Here is a 22,515-nt window from a genome sequence, read left to right on the forward strand (position 1 = left end):
GGTACCTAACTGTAAAACTATTGGCATAAATGGCAATAGTTTACCCACAAGCATAAGAGGAAAAGTCATTACTGTTTTACTAAACATTCAGATAAACAGACAACAGCATTACCAGCCTATGGCTTGAAGAAAAAAGTTATTTCAACAAGTGAAAGTTAATTTTGTTTAAATTTTTTTTAAAAAGTGCATTTTTTTCCAGTTTACCTTATCAATCAAGCTCTAATTAATTCAATTAATCTACTTTCTTTATGAATTTGTCTTTAAAAATTACTGCATTTTAAGCTGAATTTAACTTTCAAGACAATTAATCTGTAACTAAAGAATTACTTTCCTGTAATCATTCACTCAATATTTCCCCAAGGAATTCTTGTCCTAGTTATACACAAAAATTTTATTACTTTTTCATTATTCTACACTGACTTCATGGTAATGGTTATAAAGTCATTAGGAAACAAAGTAATTACTAAAAGGACTCATTCAGAGGAGACATTTTTACAAATATAATTTTATATGTCATTTTATTAAAATACAAAAAAAATAATACCACAGAATAAATATATGTGAAAAACTAGAACAAAACTATCAAAAAGAGTTTGGCCTTGAATCCAAACTTATACAAAGGATAGGCTGCAAAATGACATGAAAAATTAATTTATGTGTTTAATAGTAATAGTTCTAGTACTCTGACATTTAAAACTGAAATGAATATTTCCTCCACAAACACACTCAAGAAACACACTGCTATTATTTAAGTGGATAAAAAAGCCTCAAGCCCCCTTTTTCACCCAGCCGGTGTGGCTCAGTGGTTGAGCATTGACCCAGGAACCAGGAGGTCACAGTTTGATTCCCAGTCCATGGCACTCACCTCGGTTGCAGGTTCCAACCCCACCGGGTGGAGGCATAAGTGGGAGACAACCAATTGATGTATCTCTCTCACATTAATATTCTCCCTCCCAATCTCCCACTATCTCTAAAAATCAATGGGAAAATATCCTTGGGTGAGGATTAACAACAACAACAAAAAACAATAACTGTTAAAACCACGAATTGAATCTGGCCATCAAAAAAGTAAACATAAAATAAGTCTAAGAGTGCCCTGACTAGTTTGGCTCAGTGCTTAGAGTGTCAGCCCTTGGACCTAAGGGTCACGGGTCAATTCCCGATCAAGGGCACAGTCAAGGGCACGTACCTGAGTTGCAGGTGCAAGAGGCAACTAGTGTCTCTCTCACATCAATGTTTTTTCTCTCTTTCTCTCTCTCTCCCCCGCCTTCTCCCTCCCTCTCTTCCACTCTCTCTCTCTAAAGACCAATGTAAAAAAAAATGAGTAAGTTTATTTTCCTTATTGTACACTTCATCGCTGTCAGCAATTTTTGATGATCATACATGGTTTTATAAATAACCTCAAGATGACAACATTCTAAAGTTTTATTACATAAAAGCAAAAGTGTACAAACACTTCCCAACAACCAAAGCAGAACAAAATAATTTAAAATAAGGAAGTCTTGACTTCATATAGTACAAATACAAGTTTTTCTGAGAAATACACAAGTTCCTGATGTAAGACTACATGGGAGAACAATTAGAACAGAATGTATGAGGCAAAATACGAGTTATTACACATATTCAATTTTTTAAAGATTTTTTTTAAATGTGAATATAAATGATTCCCTGGCTATTAGATAGCTGCTTTAAAAGTAAAACACACACATACACAAATGAAAAAAACAAAAATCTTACAATTTAGATCATAACTTTACCACACTCCAAAATAAATCTCAGGTGAATAACAAAAAGTTAAATACTAAAAATATGTCATCATAAATTAAAACCGATGTATTTTTAAGACATGTTAAGCCCTAGCTGGTTTGGTGCAGTGGATAGAGCATAGGCCTGCAGACTGAAGGGTCCTAGGTTCAATTCCAGTCAAGGGTACAGACCCAGGTTGCGGACTCAACCCCCAGTAGTAAAATCAACATTCATATATTACTTTCAGAAAATTATTTGAGTCAAATGGATCTAGAAGGTATTATGATCAGTTGAAATAAGTCAGTCAGAGAAAAACAAATAACACGATTTCACTTATATGTGGACTCTAAAGCAATGGTCGCCAACCTTTCGGACCTCACAGACCACCAGTGGTCCGAGGACCACCGGTTGGTTACCACTTCTCCAAAGGTTTCCTTAAACCAGTGGTCGCCAACCTTTCGGACCTCATGGACCACCAGTGGTCCACGGACCACCAGTTGGCGAACGCTACTCTAAAGAACAAAATAAATGAACAAAATTGAAACAGACTCACAGATACAGAGAACAGACTGATGGTTGTCAGAGGGGAGGTAGATTGGGGGACTAGGTGAAAAAGGTAAAAGGATTAAGAAGTACAAATTGGTAGTTACAAAATAGTCATGGGGATGTCAAGTACAACTCAGGAAATATAGTCAGTAATATTGCAATAACTATGTATGGTGCCAGGTGGGTACTGAAAATATCAGGGGGACCATTTTGTAAAGTATATCATTGTCTAACCACTATGCTGTACACCTGAAACCAACCCTATATAATAAAAGCCTAATTTGCAAATTGTCCCCTCGACCAGGAGTTCGACCAGGGGGCAGGGCTGGTGGACCTACTTGCCTGAGTGCCACCCGCCCAGGCCAGCCCCACCCTGGCCAGTGGTGGTGGCAGGCAGCTGGGGAAATGGAGGCCCAAGCCGGCAGCCACTAGGGACCCTACCCGTGCATGAATTTTGTGCACTGGGCCTCTAGTAGAAAATAATATTGAATGTAAACTGTAATTGAAAACTAAAATTAAAAAACAATAAAAGGATTTACTGTAAAAATAGATAAATAATTATATTGAGTATCAAGAAAAAAAAGATTGTCAGTTCTGGAAATCTATTCCAAGGAAAGAATCCTAAAATTAGTGGAAACAAATAAAGATGTTCACTTAAGAATAATGCAGTGAGTGAAAAATTGAAAGAAACATGTACCTAGTAATAAGGCAAAATATAAGTAAACTAGTGTCCTAGTGCACGAAATTCATGCACAGAGGGAAGGGTTTCCCTCAGCCCAGCCTGCACCCTCTCCAATCAGGGACCCCTTGGGGGGATGTCCGACTGCTGGTTTAGTGGGATCAGTCCTAAACTGGCAGTCAGACATTCCTCTCACAATCTGGGACCGCTGGCTCCTAACCACTCACCTGCCTGCCTGCCTAATTGCCCCTAACTGCCTCTGCCTGCCTGCCTGATTGCCCCTAACTGCCTCTGCCTGCCTGCCTGATTGCCCCTAACTGCCTCTGCCTGCCTGCCTGATCACCCCTAACCTCTCTGCCTGATCGCCCCCAACTGCCCCTGCCTGCCAGCCCGATCGCCCCCAACTGCCCTCCGCTGACAGCCTGATCCCCCTAACTGCCCTCCCCTGCCGGCCTGATCCCCCTAACTCCTCTCCCCTGCCTGCCTGATTGCCCCTAACCCCTCTGCCTGTCTGCCTAATCGCCCCCAAATGCCCTCCCCTGCTGGCCCAATCGCCCCAACTGCCCCCGCCTGCCGGCCCGATCACCACCAACTGCTCTCCCCTGCCAGCCTGATTGTCCCTAAACTGCCTCTGCCTCAGCCCCGCCACCATGGCTTTGTCCCGGAGGATGTCCAGAAGGTCTCCAGAAGGTCTCACGGTCTAATTAGCATATTATGATTTTATTAGTATAGATTATAAGTAATCCAGGCAATGGAATATCAAGAAACCAAGAAAAATTACAATTACGAAAATATAATAATTTGTAAAAAAAAAAAAAAAAAGAAGATATATACTGTGTGACAAAAAAATAATACAGAGCTCTGGTAAAAGAACACTGGGTTGAAACATTTAATTTTACTCCCTTCTTAAAGCCCACTAAAACTCAATAAAGGGATTATTTTCTTCTTTAAAGGTTTTATGAAACCAAAGACAAAAGAAATTAAAATAAGAGATAAAACTAAGAAAATATTTGAAGCTGTAAAGCAGACACATATTAAAGGAATTAGTAGATGTAAGAAAGTTGAATCCTAAACTGCCAATAGAAAAAAGGTGAGTTTTTTATATGGCAGAATCCCACAAAGGCTCAGAATTAGTGGGACCAGGGTGCCACTAGAAGGTGCAGGAGGATGGGAATAAAGAAAGCAATTATGCTATTGGCTCAAAGCTATTTAAAAAGCAATGACATTCCAGAGATCTCCAATCCCATTCCACACAGCCTGCTTACCAAGCCTTCCCAACCATGACAAAGACTAGAAGTTTATTGTCTGGAAGACATGACACACTTCTCTGAACACCAGAAAATATCCTTAAATACCAGACAATAAGTGAGGTTAACTAAGCCATTCTAAAAACAGAGGTATGCCAAAACCGGTTTGGCTCAGTGGATAGAGCGTCGGCCTGCGGACTGAAAGGTCCCGGGTTTGATTCCGATCAAGGGCATGTACATTGGTTGCGGGCACATCCCCAGTGGCGGGTGTGCAGGAGGCAGCTGATCGATGTTTCTCTCTCATCGATGTTTCTAGCTCTCTATCCCTCTCCCTTCCTCTCTGTAAAAAATAAATAAAATATATTTTAAAAAATAAATAAATAAAAACAGAGGTATTAAATAAACACATGCATGGGAATATAGAGACATCTTACCTCTTTCTCCTCTGAGCTTTCAGAGTCTGGCAGACCTTTACCCTCTAGACCTGAGGAGACTTCTCTGAGTAAAGATACTGACTTGGAAGCGCGTGTGTGGAAGTTTCCACAATGAAAATGCTCAGCAACAAGCCCCACTAACTTAGAACTTCTAATCAGTTTTATGAGCAGAGGAACAAGATTATTAAGCACCTGTGAAAAGCCCCTAATATGAAAGAAGCAAAAAACTGTTAGGGATTTTTTTATCAAAGAGTCTATTTAGGGAGAAAAAAAACTTTTAGAAATGTATTATTAATGTCCTCAAAGAGGTAAGATATGACAAAGATAAACACACACTCACACTCACACACACACACAAGATGCCAGTAAACAAAATTCATAGAAAAAAGGGGCTCTTAAGGGATATACAAATGGCCAACATCCACAAGATACACCAAGATACTACTTCCCACCAATCTGAATGTCTAAAATTTAAAAAACTCAATACCAAGCATTGGTGAGGAGTTAGAGCAACAGAAACTGGTGGAAATGAAAGTTCTATAACCTTAACCAACTTTGGAAAACTATCTGGTGGTTTCTAATAAAGTTAAACATATACCTACCCTATGACCAAACCATTGCACTACACTCCTAGGTATATAAGCAATATGAAAGAGTATGTCCAGAAAGACTTGTATGAAACTCAAATGTCCAAAAGAAGGATAAATAATTGTGTTATAGTCATAAAGTAGAATTCTACTCAGCAACATCATGGATGAATATCACATCATATTGAGCAAAAAAAGCCAGCCGCAAAAGGAAACATACTTCATGAGTCCATTTATATTAAGTGCAAGAACAAACAAAACAAATAATATTTAATGGTAACAGAAATCAGGTCAAATGCCTCTGGTGGGTGGGGATGATTATCTGGAAAGAGGAATGAAGGCTCTTTCCAGGGTGATAGAAATACTCTGTATCTTGAATTGGATGATAACGTAAGTGCAAAGCATTTGTCAAAATTCACTAAACTAATACTTAGGATCTATAGCTTCATAGGTTATGTACCTTGACACAGGTATATGTATTTTTTATCTCACTGAGGTATACCCTTAAGATTTGTGTATTTTACCATATGTAAAATTTTACATGTAAAGCTATCACATGAAAAAAAATTAATTTTCAATAAAGAAAAAAATTAAGAGCTCTTAACATTTTTTAAATAAAAGAGGAAAGAGAAATTTAAAGATTGGAAAGTAAGGTTAAAAATATCTCCCCAAAAACAGTACAAAGACGAAGATGGAAAAAGGTAAGAAAATTAGAGGCTCAGTCCAGGAGGTCCAATATCCAAATAAAAGAGTTTCCAGAAGAAAAAAAATCTGAAAGGAAATCATCTATGAGATAAAGAAAATGTCCCAGAACTGAAGGACATAAGCCTTCAGATAAGAGCCCATTTTTACTAGCAAACAGGTGAAAATAGAGCAGTTTCCAGAAACAAGTATAACAGTCTAAGAATCAGAATGACACTGGATATCTAAACATCTACATGGGAAGCCAGGCTAAAAATGAATCAATAACTTTTTTAAATTCTGAGGAAAAATGATTTCTCAATTAGAATTCTAATTCAAACAAACTTTCAATCAAGTATGAGAACAGATTTAAAATATGTTCAGGCTTACAAATCTCAAATAATTTGCCTCACAAACTTTTTCTCAAAAAATTCTTGGAGGAAATCATCCACCAAAACAAGAGAAAATTCAGAAAGCAGAAGATATGGAATAGAGGATACAAAAGATCTAGTATAGGAGAATCCCCAAAATAAGGGTGAAGGGAATTCTCAGGTTCATAATTATGGTCCAGGTTCAAAGAGTAAACAACCCAGCCCTGACAGGTTTGGCTCAGTGGATAGAGCCTCGACCTGCAGACTGAAGGGTCCCAGGTTCGATTCCAGTCAAGGGCATGTACCTTGGTTGCAGGCACATCCCCAGTAGGGGGTGTGCAGGAGGCAGCTGAATGATGTTTCTAACTCTCTATCCCTCTCCCTTCCTCTCTGTAAAAAAAAAACAAACTCAATAAAATATATTAAAAAAAAAAAAAAGAGAGAGTAAACAATCCAGTTTGAAGCCGGTCCAAAGGCTACATGAAAATATTAGAAGAAACTAACATCTGATCATCTTGAGAGACTTGGGCAAGTTATAGCATAACGTTGAGTCAGTGCTAAATACTTAAAATACTAAACAAACACAAATAAAACCACAATTATTAGCTCTAAGTTAAACAAAAATTGTGCAGAAAAATAATCATAGCTTACTACATAACTTCAGTTATGAATCATATGTACATGGTGATAAGGAAAGCACTGAATGCTTACCTAAGCATAATTAGCATATAACCACAACTATCATGGTAAAATGAAGTAATAGAGAAAGGGGAAAGGGAAGTGGCTAAAGGGGAAGGATGGGGAAGAAGGCTAAAATCTCATGCTCAGAAGTGAGACGTCAACAGATATGCCTAAAACTGAAAAAGCTATACCAAGTACCAAAATCAACTAAAAGAATATAAAGTGGTTTCTTTTGGGGAAATAGAAAATGCCAAGGAAGATTAGATAACTGCTTCTGATCTACTTGTAGTGTTTTCACTTGCTTGCATAAGGAAATACATAAACATCTATTATTCCAGGCATAGAATTCGGGATAATAAGATAAACAGCTTAGCTTATCTCTGCCAGAATCCTCAAAATGACATAAATACATAAGATGAGCAAAAGCCTTCTAAATTCCAGTGCAACTTACAATTGTCTCTCTTCTGATAAATTATTCTAACATACATGGAATTGCCATGCAGTGTAGTTCTCTTAGACCTATAATTGTAATCTTGAGTCATATTCCCATAAACTTGCAAATTGGGAGTTTGATATGTGAGCTGCATATTATTTAAACATTGAGAAGACATGGAAATTAAAATTAAAAGGAGTATCTTAAAACTAAGATATAACTATTGATTTTTTAAAAGCAACACATCACAATCATAAAAAGACAGTAATGACTACAACCATCTGGTTCTCTTGATCATCAAGCATATGCTGAACACCTATCTATGCTTTAAACAGTACAAAGTGGTTTTTAAATAAGTAATTTTTGTCCTTTAGTAATCAACTGCAAAGAGGTATTCTCAAATTAGCATATCTGACAAAGAATAACTTCTGATCTATAAAACTCCACACATTGAAAAATTTTATTTATGGATGCTTACATAAACTAAATCTCTAAACCAAATTTATTAATGGAACAACTCTTACAAACCCACCACACCTTCCCTCCACACCTGCTAACAGATTCCAAAGCCAACTTTAAAGCAGAGCCCATCATAATGACATGTATAATACAATTAACAATTTTTTAAAAGTAAAAGATGCATTTAAACATAGATACAAAAATATGAGTTTTAAGCCTTAGGGCATGCACATATGAGCACACACACATATCCTAAACCAAGTTTCCTCGAAAAGTTCAATCTAGTTTTTAGAAAAGACTGCTTTGATATGCAATTCACTCATTCAACAAATATATATTGGATAGCTAATATATGGCAGCTACTGTGCTAGGGATATAGCTCATGTCCCTACCCACATGGAGTTTTATAGTTTAGTGGTACAAAATCATGAAAACTGCAATGTCTTCTTCCTCCCCCAGTCTCTTAACTGATCACTGCAATGAACCTGCCCTGAGGCTTAAATTAAGACTCATATGACCAGTGATCAAGTATGCAGATTATTTAAAAAGTAACTGGTAAAAACAGAGAGCCTCTTGGAAACTAGAAAAGACAGACGAATAGAGATGTAAGAATTTTGTTGTTGTTATTGTTGTAGCTGCTAATCCTCACCTGAGGATACTTTTTCCATTGATTTTTAGAGAAAGTGGGAGGGGGAAGGAAGAGGGAGGGAGGGAGGGAGGGAGAGAGAGAGAGAGAGAGAGAGACAGAGAGACAGAGAGAGAGAGAGAGACAGAGAGAGACAGAGAGACAGAGACAGAGACATTGATATGAGGGAGACACATCGACCGGTTGCCTCCCGCACGCTCCACAACCACAATTAAACCTACAACCCAGGTATTGACCAGGAATCAAACCAGAGACCCTTCAGGGCTTGGGTCAATGCTCTAACCACTGAGAAACACTGGCCAGGGCTAAATCCTTACCTTTTATAGTAAAAAGCCAATAAATACTCCTTAAATGGGAAGAAAAGTAGTATATTATTTGGCGATAAATGTAAAGATCAAATTAATAAATTTTAAATTTAAAGTGCTAAAAGTATTGGTCAATTAGTAGAGGAATATTGGTGAAGGAGAGAGGATAACAATAGTACTATTATTTTCATAACAAGTCCCATTTAACCATTTGATTATAAATTATATATCACTGTAATAAAGATTACAACTAAAAGACTGAGAAGAGAGGGTAAAGCATTAGCCATGGAATATAAGAAAAATAGAATCTTAGACAAAAAACAAACAAAAATAAAGATATTTTACAAATTTAGTTTAAAATCACCTAGGTTATTTAGAACCAATGAGACAGTGCTCTGAATGTGTGAATTTTATTCTTAGCTTCCAAAGTAATTCTGCACAACACTTTAAACATATAAGTTTCTAACCTCACATATGGCAGTAGGATGAAACTTGTCATCATGGATGAAAAGTACATAAAGATGCTATATAAAATTAAATCTATGCACAAGGTTATTAAATATTACATATTACCAAAAGGCATTCTCAAGTGTTCATAAGCACAATACTTACTATCATACTAGTCTCTCATGACTACTCAGGAATTTATATTATTGGGTATCAACTTTAAATTGAACTAAACAGACAAAATTGCATATTTCAGGCTCTTACATTTTTAACTATCATTCAAAAACTTTAAAAGAAATTTTGAGATGGATACATTGCTTAGTATACTTAATCCATGTCAGCAGTCCATTTTTACCCCCAACCTTACAAACATGAATATTCTCCAATGTTCTCTACATCTTTTATACATTCACCCAGCCACCCAATATTTACTGAGCACTCTACATACATCAGGCTCTGCACTTATCCTGGCAATGGGGATTCAGCATCATGCCTTGACAACAAACATCATAATTACATATTATGAGAAAGGTTATAAATAAACTATACAGAACAGTGCAATAGTGACAGAAGACAACGTCATATATGATAATAAAAGAAGGCCTCACTGAGGCCATCAGCGCTGGGACTTCAGGTATAAAGAATGGGCCAGATATGTGAATATTTGTACATAGCCCCTCCTTGCTTGGGGGGGAAAAAAAGAGGGGCTAGAAAAAATATGACACGATCTGATTTGGATTTTAAGGTTGCACTGGCTACTGTGTGAAAATAGGAAATCAATGCTGAGTATCTTAGCAAGAGATGATGGCAGCTGGGACTAGAGTAGTGGCAGCGAAGATGAGCAGAAGTTAACAGTTTGAAATGGATACCAAACAGGACTGGGTAACACATTCAAACTGGAGATAAAAGGATAGGTCAGATGATGAAAGAAAAGTGAGGATGTCTCTATATTTTTGGCTTTAGCAATTGAAACAGTGGTGCCATTTACTGTCATGGGACAAAACAGGGGAGACCTACCTTGATAAAAGGGTCCTTTCAGAATGGAATCTCTCTAGACTCTCACAAATCATTAGGAAAAGGCAAGAACCATAGCAAACCTTATAAGGGGTAAGTAAGATGCTAGGACACTCTAACTTCTTTATAGAAACGAAAGAGAAGCTGGAAAACTTCCTCCTGTAAAAACCTCACTTTAGCATAGTTATGCTTTTAAAAATATATATATATATATTTTATTGATTTCAGAAAGGAAGAGACAGAAACATCAATGATGAGAATCACTGATCGGCTGCCTCCTGCATGCCCCCAACTGGGGATTGAGCTCACAATCCAGGCATGTGTCCTGACAGGAGAATTAAACCAGTGACCTCTTGGTTCATAGGTCAACGCTCAATCACTCAGCCATACCGGCTGGGCGTGCTTTTTTTAAATTGTTATTTCTTGATTTTTTAGAGAGAGGAAGAGAAACAGCAATTTGTTAGTCCACTTATTTATGCATTCATTGATTGATTCTTGTGTGTGCCCTGATGGAGGATGGAACCCACAATCTTGGTGTATGGGTACAATGCTCTAACATATACTACCCTTTACCTCTTTGCACACAATATGCCACAATTGCCTAATCCTCACAGCTTCCAACTACATGGTAACATTTAGTCTAGTCCAGTGGTTGGCAAACTCATTAGTCAACAGAGCGGCAAACAGCGGCTTGCGAGCCGCGGTTTGCCGACCACTGCTCTAACCAACTGAGCTACCCAGCCAGGGTTTCTTTTGCTTTTAATGCAGTCTACTACCAAGGACTCCAAGAACCATATTACAGAAAGGTTTCATAACATCAATTTTCCTGAACCTTGTTCAAAAGATAGTTATAGTTATAAACTTGGGATTTCCCTAAAAGAAGGAAAGCTTTATGTTAATTAATAATAAATCCCCAATAAAGAGGGATGTAAAGGGAAGGCCTTCATCTTTTGATAGATCTTCTAATAGATGTCTCTGACTATAACAGTAAATAACAAAAAGCTAGTTTTATCAGGTTTTTATGTCAGTAATTAACTATCCACCTCTGACCTCCAGGAGCACTTTATTATTAGATGAAAGAACTTACTGGCATGCAAAATGAGGTAGACAGTCTCAATTTAAACACAAATACCATGAAGCCCAAAAGGTAAAAGAAAAACATTAACAAGCCCTGAAGAGAGAAGCCATTCTTCCAGGATACAGTATGAAAGCACTGTCAGTTCCATCTTAGTCTTCTCAGTACTACTACCTAACCACCAACTCTTTATCTTCTATACAGTAGGTCGTTGGGTTATGACCGAGATCCATTCCTATGGCGCAAGATAATGTGATTTTCGCCGTAAGTCGGAACCCACCTACATAAGCACCTACGTCACTCACATGGAGCACATACACAGCAGTAATGAAGTGAAACAGTAAAAAAAATTTTAAAGAAAGATAACAATTTCTGACCTTTATTTGTGGTAAATAAATAATAAAAAACATAAAGCATGTATGTATATACTTTTTTTTTTATAAATAAAGGGGAGATAGCTACGTAACCACAAAACGACATACGTTGAGTCCAACATAACCTGAGGACTGCCTGTATATATAAAAGACCAGCGATTGAATGGCGGAACGATCAGTCGCTATAACACACACTGACCACTAGGGGGCAGATGCTCAATGCAGGAGCTGCCCCCTGGTGGTCAGTGCGCTCCCACAGTGGGAACAGCCACTCACGAGGGCGGGTCCACAGCCACTTGGCTGAATGGGATGAGCGGCACTCCCACAAAGGGCCGATGCCCGCAGGCCATGCCCCCCACCAGTGCATAAATCCGTGCACCAGGCCTCTAGTTCATAAATAAAAGCCTGCCACCCCTGCAGCTGTTGAACATTCAAGTTTCTAATTTAAACTCTCAGCATTAATCTCTAGCGCTCTAAAACCAGATTTTCTATAGTCACAGCAAATTACTACCCTAATTTTTCCTGTGTCCTATTATAGAATCAAGTGCCAAAAAACTTCCCTTTCTCCTGAGAAAACACTTAGCTACTGGTTGGTCACCACATTCCCAACTCTTTCTGTAAGGTAACCCTAAATGCTTTCACTGTGAAGTCTTACTAACCAAGCACAAGGACAAACGAGAAACAAGAAAAAAAATAAAAGCTGTCCAATTTAGTAAATGGGGAGGCCATTCATCATCAAAGTGACAACACCTCATTCTGCTCATCCCCCTAAATTCATGGTGCATTGGTATATTTATCTTCTCTTTATCACTGACACTCATGTAGTGTCAAACTGGAAATTATGAAGAACAGCACCTTTGTAACTATTTAAGTGACTACATATAAGCAGACTAATTCAAAACTGACCTATTTCTCTCCTTTATATATAACAACAGCTGGCTAGGTATACTTGCAAAGGCTTAATCAAAACTTAAAATTCCATAACACATGGACACAAATAATAGTGTGGTGAAGGCCTGGGAGGGGTGGATACAGGCTGGAGAGGTCAATGGAGAAAAGAAAACAAACAATGGGGACATCTGTAATACTTCCAACAATAAAGACAATTAAAAAAAAACAACAAAAAAACACTTACAATGCCATACTAATGCTAGAAAGTTCACTGGTAAATTTAATAAATTCAGATGAAGGCAAGTAAGTGCTTAATAAGAGAGAATAGAACACCCCAGAAGGGACCAACTGTGAATTCAACTTTCATTCATACAATGAGGTATTACACTAAACCAGCTAACATTACATCATAAATGGTATAATACTAGTGAAATTTTAATATTACTACTATGAAATTTGGGGAATAAAATATTGGTTGGGAGTCAATGTTTTAGAGTATATTAGGATTGATGGATAAGCAAAATGAAAAGTACCAGAATCTTCAACTATTACATGCTTAATTATTCCACTAGCAAACACAACCTTTAAAAGTCACTAGGAAAGTAAATTATTTAACACAGTTATTGAGCACATACAGTGTTAGGACACTTCCAGGCCACCAAATACACCCACACACACTCTGCATTCCACTAGCATTTTCTTCCACTGTACCATCGCACTTAATATACTAAATGTTAATCATTTATAAATTATATAAATATACATATATTCTATTATTTGTAATATTATGTACATTACCAAACACATACAAAATGGAAATTTAAATAGAAGTTCTAAAATTTTATTCCCACCTCTTCCCATGGATAGTCTTGCATACACTTTGAGGTATATATACTTCAGTGAAAGAGGGTCTTGGTAATCTTTGTTCCTTCAGTGCCTAAGTCATAGGCAGGGCTCAGTAAAAATTTGAAGAATTAATGAGCAAAGGTAAACTCAAAAACATGAATCCACAACATAATTTTTTGACATGTTATATAGTTCATTCACCCAGCTACTTAATCCAATCAAAGTGCCAAATTCTACTTAATGAAAGAGATTAGAATACATTTTATCCACTGTATTTTATTTCCACAATTTAAAAACTAAAAATAATTTTAATTCAGCAATTCTTGGGGGAAAATAAACCCTTATAATTCTGTTTCCAGAATGATGAAAGGAGAGAGGAATGGGAAAAAGAAGAATTGGAGAAGAAGTTTCTTGGAGTTCTGAAATGCTCTGAAACTGTAATTCATCTTTCAATTTTTTAATACTATATTCCAAGCATTTCAAATAATATTTAGGAATACACAAACCACACATTTACGTGCAAACTTAAAAGTGAAAAAATAAAGAACATAGCTGCTAAAATTCTCAGGACCCACTAACTACAGTATACTTTACGAAATACATCCAATCTAAAACAAGTCTTCAAGGGAAGGCTTGTGTTCTATCCAAGATATTCAAGAAAAACAGATACAAGTCAAAAATAAAAGCCACCACTAATACATCTCCCTTTAAAAAAAAAACACGTTAAGGTATACTTTCAGGAATTATTACTATTTATATAACTGACATACAGTCTAGCCAAATTAGTAGGCAAAACCAATCTTCCTAAATTCAAGAGCTTCTGAAATGTAAACAAATAAGAAGTCACTAGACTGCCCTTTCACTCTGGTCCAATAAGTGTTATCTGCTATTAGCATAACATGCCATTTCCAGGGCCCCTTTCTCCAAGATAAACTGCCTGCAAGTCCAGTTTGCATGAGGCAAAATATACTTAACTATTATTTTAATACTACCTAATTATAGTTAGCATTATTTTAGTGCTCAATAATTTTAAGTAAAGCCAAGGGGATAGGTATTTCAGTAATTTATCAAGCTTACTTTTTACTTATACAATGACTCATATAACACACGTTGTGTTTGTCCAATCCCCCTTTCTCATCTCCCTCCAGTCATCTTACACAATATAAACAAGCAGGTGAGATTAATGGATGGAAGTTTTAGTACCAATTTAGATTACTCAAGTACCCCAAAAAAGTTCTCAAACCATTTTTAGCTCTATCAAAAGCTTTATAAATTCTTTTTATAACCTTACTAAAAAAATTCTATATTGAAGTCTGACATTTACTAGAGTAAACAATATCATGTTCAAAAGAATTACCTACTTTTAAAAATAGCTCCTGTTTACATTTAGAAATGTTATTTTATCAACTTGCTTCTCTCTTTTGCTTTAATTTTCCCCTGTAGCAAAACTGATAAAATATAAATCCACTCAAATAGTTAAATAAGATTTGAACAAGTATTTTACTACTTCTTCAAATATGTTTTAAAATTCAACAGGTATACACTTCCTAACAAATCTAACAAAGACCTTCAGTCAAATCAGTTTAAAATGCACCAACTATTAATTTAGTTTATATGCAAAGGTACAACCTTAGTTCGATATAAGAGTAATCAGGCTAGAGATGGATAAAAGTTTAATTTTAGAATTCCTAAATGCCAACTACATCACCTTCCAACTTAAGAAACTAAACACTTCTGAACCCTGAAGCTGTAAATCAGTTTGACTGATGTCCTCTTTCACGCCATGTAAGCCATTGCCTAATTGAGGCCAGACCTGTCAGGCTCCACAGCATCCCGGAAATGACTAGCCTACTAGAGCTGGAACCACATCAAGAATTTGGAATATTTCTCATATTGAGGCGAGGAAAGAAGTTCAAGCGAGATTGTCTATACAACCATCATTATACTGTTGCGCAGGAAAAGACATAAAAAGCATAGATTTGTAATTCTGGTCAGTCCACAATACCTCTAAACTGTCATTATTTTCAGGTGATGATCCACTGAACTTATCCTTTTTTCTTCCTTGAACATATGAACAAGAGTTCACTACTAAATTCTCGTTTTGAATGCCTTTAAATCAAATGTCTCTTGGGTATTAAAACTGTCACCTGGAGCATGGCTGGTTATTTGAGTCGGAAACCAGTTAAAAATAATGTTTAGCATCTAACCTGCTTAATGTTTGTCACCTCTTACCAAGAAAATCCATTAAGTGTCACAAATAAATAGAAGCACACACACACACACACACTCACACACACACACACACACACTCAAATCCCGGTCACGAAAAAATTGAGTCACCTTCCAGCCATAAACTGTGCAACTGACACTTCCAGTTAGCGTGCGCTTTCGTGACCATGGACGGACCGCGGCATCAGTCCGTGGTAGGGGGTGGGGGCTGCTAACAACACACGGTGCAGCAGAGCCGAGCGGCAGCAGGCTGGAGCTGGCAGCAAGGCCGGTCTCTACAGGGAGCTCCAACACAGGATCAGAACGCTGGGCTTCCGAATGCCATTTTATGGGGAGCGGGGGTGAGCACGGGGGATCAAGTGCAAATAAAAGGCTCTGGCCAACATCTGAGGAGATGAAACCTAAGACTCGGTCTTGCGGCTACACCAGCTGTCCAGTCTCATCTCACCTCAAACACAACTTAATTTCAGGTCGTTCCTAGCAAAGTCAGCCGCTCACAGGGTGTGGATGGTGATAGCCCCCAAGAGACTGGCCCAGGCCCTCGGAAAAGGCAGAGACTCCACAAATGGAAGGGGCTCCTGCCGGCAAAGAGGAGAGGGCTATGCGGCCGCCTCCCTCCCTCCCTCCCAGTCAAGGCTGTTGGGTACGAGGTTAGGAGGTTGTTGGACATTTTTATGAAGGAGGGACAGGAGAAAATGGCAGTAAGAGACGAGGGGGTTGAGAGGGCTGGTGCCACCCAAGAAAGGGGGGAGTGGAGGACTTCCCTGGACCCATCCAGGGTAACAACGGCACCCGAGAGCACGGGGCACTGCCCGGCAAGCGCCAGACACCTACCTCTCCCTCCGGGAAAGCTTCGCCCCCTTCCATACCGTCCCGATTCCCCAACACTGCTCCCACCCGACCCTCCTCCCCCATAACGTTCCCCATCGCGGGCCTCCTTACCCTTCCGCCTCAGGCGACCCACACCCTCAGCCTTCCCCCCGCCGGGCCCGGTCACCCACCCTCTGGGCAGCCCGTCGCTGGCCTCCCCGGCAGCTCGTCCGGACCCCTCCCCCCTCACCTCTCCTCAGCGCCTCCTCGTAGCTGAGGAATCCGATCCGTGACTCCTTGGCGCCCATGCTCCCTTCATCCCCTCGGCCGGGGGTCGGAGCCTGGTCTCGCCCCCACCCCCGCTCCCGCCTTCTCCTCGGCGTCCCGGGGTGACGGTGTCGGCGTCCCCCGGACCCCTCCTCCCCTGACACTAACAAGTGCGGCTTCTACCCCGGCAGCTCCTCCCGGCCGCCGCCGCCGCCTCCATGCCGAATCACGTGACCCGCTCCCACCCCGCCCCTTCCCCTCCCTCCTACTCCGCCCTTCTCGTCTCTCCTCCCCTCCCTTCCCTTCCCTCCTCACGCCCACTTCCCTCCCCCCAACCCCCTCCCGCCAGCCCCACCAAGGCCGGGGTTAGTTCCGGGTAATGGCCGCCCAGGACCACACACTCCTCCCCGCCCCACGCTAACCGCTCGCCGGGGCGTAGGGGGCGTGGCCGGGCCCCGCGCGCAACGCGTCATTCCCACCTTCCGGCCAATCGGAAGTCGGGAGGCGGGGACCTCCGCTGGCCCGGGGGTGGTGACTTCCGGGGCGCTAGCGGCCGTCCCTCCCGCCCACACGTCCCGGCGCTGGACAGGCGGGGCCTGGGCGGTGGACGGTTGGGTCTGGCCTGGCCCCAGACCCGTGTTGGAAAAGACGTGGAATCTTAGGGAACCGGGGTCCGCGGGTGGCGATTCCTGAGAGGAAGGAGCGAGCAGGCGAGGAACTCCTCCCGTCAGAACAGGCTTGGCTGCCAGGGAGTTGTGAAAGCGAGGAGACACACTTCCTGTGGCGAAAGGGTCCTTGCTCCTCGCGGGGGCAGCCCTGAGGAAAGGGAACCTTGGGACCGAGTTTACAGGACCTTCCTTTTCCGCGTTTCCCCAGCCCCACCGCCGGGCCGGTGCCTGCGCCCCCCGCCGCCCTGAGCCCGCCTCGGGTTCCGGAGTCCTTGGAAACTGCTCTGCACAGGGCTCAGCTTGCTTCTCTCCCAGAGTTGCTCCCCACCAGACGTGAGGCTTACCACACACAATAGACTTCCTAGTCTTAGGTTTAAAATTATTTATTTATTTTTATATATTTTAATGATTTTTTACAGAGAGGAAGGGAGAGGGATAGAGAGCTAGAAACATCGATGAGCGAGAAACATCGATCAGCTGCCTCTTGCACACCCCCCACTGGGGATGTGCCCGCAACCAAGGTACATGCCCTTGACCGGAATCGAACCTGGGACCCTTGAGTCCGAAGGCCGACGCTTTATCCACTGAGCCAAACCGGTTAGGGCTAAAATTACTTATTTTTTAATTGTAAAATATAAAGGGTGGGGCAGAGTAGGTTTGCAGTCGTATTGGAAACAGAGTTTATTCTTGTGTTATTTTCTATACAAGTCGTTATAAACCTACTTTTGTCCCACCTGTACCTAACAATTACTATTGTAACCATGTTTAAGTACTTCATGAGTGGATTCATAGTGTATGTCTTTTGTGGCTATAGCCTACTTCTTCCGTGGCTAGCTTATTTCACTTTAAAGTAACGTCCTTAAGGTTCCTCCGTGTTTGTACCATATGTCAGAATTTCCCAGATTTGCCATATGATCCAGAAATTACACTTGATTATATACCCAAAAGAATTGAACGCAGGGAGACATATTTATGCACCCATGCTTGTAGGCCCTTATTCACAATAGCCAAAAGGTTAGAAGCAACCCAAGTGTCCACAGACAGAGAAATAAAATGTGGCCTATGCATGCAATGGAATACTATTCCGTTCCTGGCTTTTGAACTCTTAATTCAGTTTGCTTCCGTCTGTCTTCATCCTGAAAGTCACAATATAAAGCTTCTGGATAAGGAACAACTTTGAAAAATAACTATTTGGATTAGATTAGACTCAAGGTGCCAGATAGGTCATTCAAAGCCAGCAAAAGTTTTTTCGTTCCTAAAGCCAACGGATTATACTCTGCCCTGCCAGAGAAAGGTGAAACTCTGTTTCTCTACCTACCTTTCCTGGTAGACCAGATCAGCAGCATGGTGGGTTAGTCACAGGCTGCCCTTTCCAGTTCACTTTAAGACCTCGGGTTAATTTCATTAGTAAAAGGCCACGAATAAGGGGGTTGGGAATGTACTTCAAAGCCTTTCATTTCCAGGTCATTCGTTTGGTGTAGACAGAAGTCTCCAGACAAAACAACTCAGTCATCTTCAGCCTGCGGTTAGATTATAGTAATTAATGGGAAGTGGCCCTGGCTGGTTGGGCTCAGTGGATAGAGTGTCAGCCTGCGGACAGAAAGGTCCTGGGTTTGCTTCCAGTCAGGGCACATGCCTAGGTTGCGGGCTCAATCCCCAGTAGGGGGCGTGCAGGAGGCAGCTGATCAATGATACTCCCTCATCATTGATGTTCGTATCTCTCCCTCTTCCTCTCTGAAATCAATTTAAAAATATTTTTAAAAATTAATGGGAAGTAGGAGAAAAGACCCTCTAGAGTTCCAGTGCCACATCCCTAGGCATAATGCCTGTCCTAAATAATCAGGACCTAAAGGGGGCCTTGCTGTACATAGGGTAGAGCTGCCGTACAAAGGACTGCTCTCCCCACTTGACTTACAGAGGAATTGGAAGCAAATTGTTTTATCTCTTTGTAGTTCTTGCCCCACATGAAAGGTGGGACTAGAGTTGAAGTTAATCTATCTCATGAAATAGTAAATGATTACAAAATACTCAGGAGAGAACAGATGAGACATTTTATAGTGAAAATTCAAAGCAGTATTAACCCACAGAAACATAAAAATTTTCCTCCTTGGTTTCAGGCTTGGTTTCCCCTAGGACCATAAAATGTTTCACCCCATCGCAGAGTTTACCATGGATTAAACACTTTTCAAAATTGTGGGTTGAGATAGAAAACTAAGAAATACTATTTCTCCTTTGTCTGAGTTAAAGTAAGCCTATTATTGAAGGCAGTGAAGCAGATAGTTATATCTGATGGAAATTTTAAATGGTAAGCTGGGATTAAAACCTGTCTTGGTTTATATTACACAGTATCAGGCAAGTCAAATGTTAAACATCCCTCTATAACTTAAAATTGAAACAGTACTTAAATTTGATGATGTAGAAAATCTTTAATTTGTCATGCTGAAAGGACTCTAGTAATCCTTTAGTTTGTTTGGTTTTATTATATTTCACTTAACCCACTTAAGAGCTGGCCAGCCACCTGACTTTAAGCATTAGGTTGTACTTGGGGACTCATTGCTTTAACTATAATTACATGCCTGTGAAAGAGTTGCCTGTACAAAGATTTAAAGCATGAGGGATTGGTATGTAATTTCTACTTCCAGTTGGGCAATTTGAATGACAGTTCCTCAGTTTGTACTCCCAGAGAAATGGCAAAGGAATAAGACAGAGTTCTTTTACTACTTGTCAAAGAAGCTTAGGCCATAGACAAAGCGGTCAATATAACAAAGAAAGGGTGGAACAGCACCTAATTTGTGTATAACTTTTTAAAATATATATTTTTATTGATTTCAGAGAGGAAGGGAGAAGAGGAGAGAGAAACATCAATGATGAGAGAAAATCATTGATCGGATGCCTCCTATGCACCCCTCACTGGGGATTAAGCCTGCAACCTGCAATGGGGGCATGTGCTGTGCCCTGACTGGGAATCAAACTGGGATCTCCTGGTTCCTGGGTTGATGCTCAACCACTGAGCCACACTGGCCCACTGGCCAGGCTAATTTATGTACAACTTGATTGCCACAAAGTGAGGCCAACGGTGGTGTATGAAGTGTGACTACATGATAAGAGAATTTATTTCCCAGCATTATGAACTTGTTACCTTATAGTGACATAATATGAAAATATGATCACTTATATTTTTATTTACTCTAAAGCACTTTAAGCTATATTTAATGAAAATAATAGTTATTTTTAAAAATTTCCATCAGTACAAAAAATATATAAAATAAAAGATGATGCTTTCTGCTTTACCTACCCTCATTCCCTAGAGGTATATATCCTTTCAGTTTTCTGTGACTACACCCACCATATTTTCCATGCATATAAAATGTGCATCTATATTCCCTTTCTTTCTACACACATTTTTATAGTGTACATCCTGATATGCAGTTTCTTTTTCCACTCAGTATATCTCAGATTGCATTTCATGTCTGCATATAGATCTACCTTATTCTTTTTAACACATAGTATGCCAATTTTGTGTATTTAATGTATCATTAACCACTTACTGATGAACATTAGATTGTTTCAAGTGTTTTAATATTATAATGTTGCAATAGACATGCTAATACACATATCCTTCTTTACATATGTAAGTGTATCTGTAGATGGAATTTCCAGAAGTAAAATTGCAGAGTATGTATCTTTTGAGTTTTATTAGATATTGTCAATTTGCCAGCCTAAAAAGTTGGATCAATTTACATTGTAATAAAAAGCCAGTTTCCCCTCATCCTTGCTAACAATATCAATTTAAGCTGATTTTTGTCATTACCCTTTACCTATTACAAATCCTACCAATAAAGAATTGAATCCCTGATTTTCTAGACATAAAATTCATTTTAAATCTGGACAAAATATTTGAAAAAAAATGACTAAAATTATGCCATTCTCTAATCTGCAATTAAAGATGTTTCTCTTGTTTATCACTCTTGAAAATATGCCTAAAATTGGCAAAATTCTGACAGGACCCTATCCCCTAATAGCTTCCAACTTACTAGATACCTAAGTTAAAACTAATGATTGGAAAGAAGTAAAACATTCAGAGTAAGAGCCTGTAACTTACACCTGTCTTAGAAGTTCTTTTTTTCCTCTTTCCACAATCCAAGCTTGGCAAACAAAATTTACACTACCCACTGAATCTGTGAGTAAATATTTTCTCTTTATAATATTCCTATATTGTCCTCTCCCACCCCAACTGTAATGAAGTTGTATTTCTGTCCCTTTCAAATTAATAGTTTACAAAGGTTAGGGAATAGGTCTTATAGGCTGTACCACCAGTGGCTTCTTTTTCTTGTTAGCAGCTTCTTTTTAGTCCTCCTCTAATCTCCTTATTCCTTCTAATGTGGCAATTATATTGTACTCTTAGACCAATCTTTTCTAGAACTACAAGTTTGAGAATAAGTACATTATTGAATTCTAATCCGCAATTAAAATAATATAAAAGCCAGCTCTGAACAGAGAAGCTATAGCTTACTTGTTTTTAGGTTCTAAATAGCTTTATCATCTAAAGTTCACTTATCATTCTAATATGCTTTCTTAGGCAGTTGAGAAATGCTAACTTTAGCTGTGTACCTTTGACTTTGATCTTTTTCATCTAGTAGATGAGAGATTCAAACTCAATCAGGCTTTTTCCAGTTCTTAAATTCTAGTATTATCTCTTAAATTGTACATTCTCTTGCCAGCTCAAATCTATTTTTATGTTTAGTTCACTCTGAGTTTTTTCTCACCTGGCTATTAATACAATTTTCTATTCTGTTTCCCACCTTTTACTGAATTACCAGTCTGCTGTTTGAATAATTGTTCTCCCTTTCTTAACTGTGGACTTCCTTTTCATCAATAATTATTCCTTTAATGGGGGAGGATATGTATGTGTGGGGACAAGAGTTATACAGGGAATCACTGTACCTTCTGCTCAATTTTGCTATGAACCTAAAATTTCTCTAAAAAATAAAGTTTGATAATCCCAAAATCCTGATACAGAGATGTGCCTGCCTACATATAAGTATTTAATTGTGATATAATTAAAAATGATCAGGATAT

The 22,515-nt window shown here is 39.3% G+C and overlaps 1 protein-coding gene across 2 annotated transcripts in view; it reads right to left on the reverse strand.

Moving 5' to 3' along the window:
- Positions 1–16,976, reverse strand: part of USP32 (ubiquitin specific peptidase 32) — a 124,354-nt gene extending 107,378 nt beyond the window's left edge. For both annotated transcript variants that reach the window (XM_054708936.1, XM_054708935.1), the window contains exon 1: positions 16,752–16,976. In XM_054708936.1, coding sequence (XP_054564911.1) covers positions 16,752–16,809 — 58 coding nt within the window. In that variant the 5' untranslated portion in view covers positions 16,810–16,976. The remainder of the gene's footprint in view (positions 1–16,751) is intronic.
- Between the last annotated feature and the right edge of the window lie 5,539 nt (positions 16,977–22,515).

The sequence above is a fragment of the Eptesicus fuscus genome, chromosome 20 (assembly GCF_027574615.1).
Source record: "Eptesicus fuscus isolate TK198812 chromosome 20, DD_ASM_mEF_20220401, whole genome shotgun sequence".
Lineage (NCBI taxonomy): Eukaryota > Metazoa > Chordata > Mammalia > Chiroptera > Vespertilionidae > Eptesicus > Eptesicus fuscus.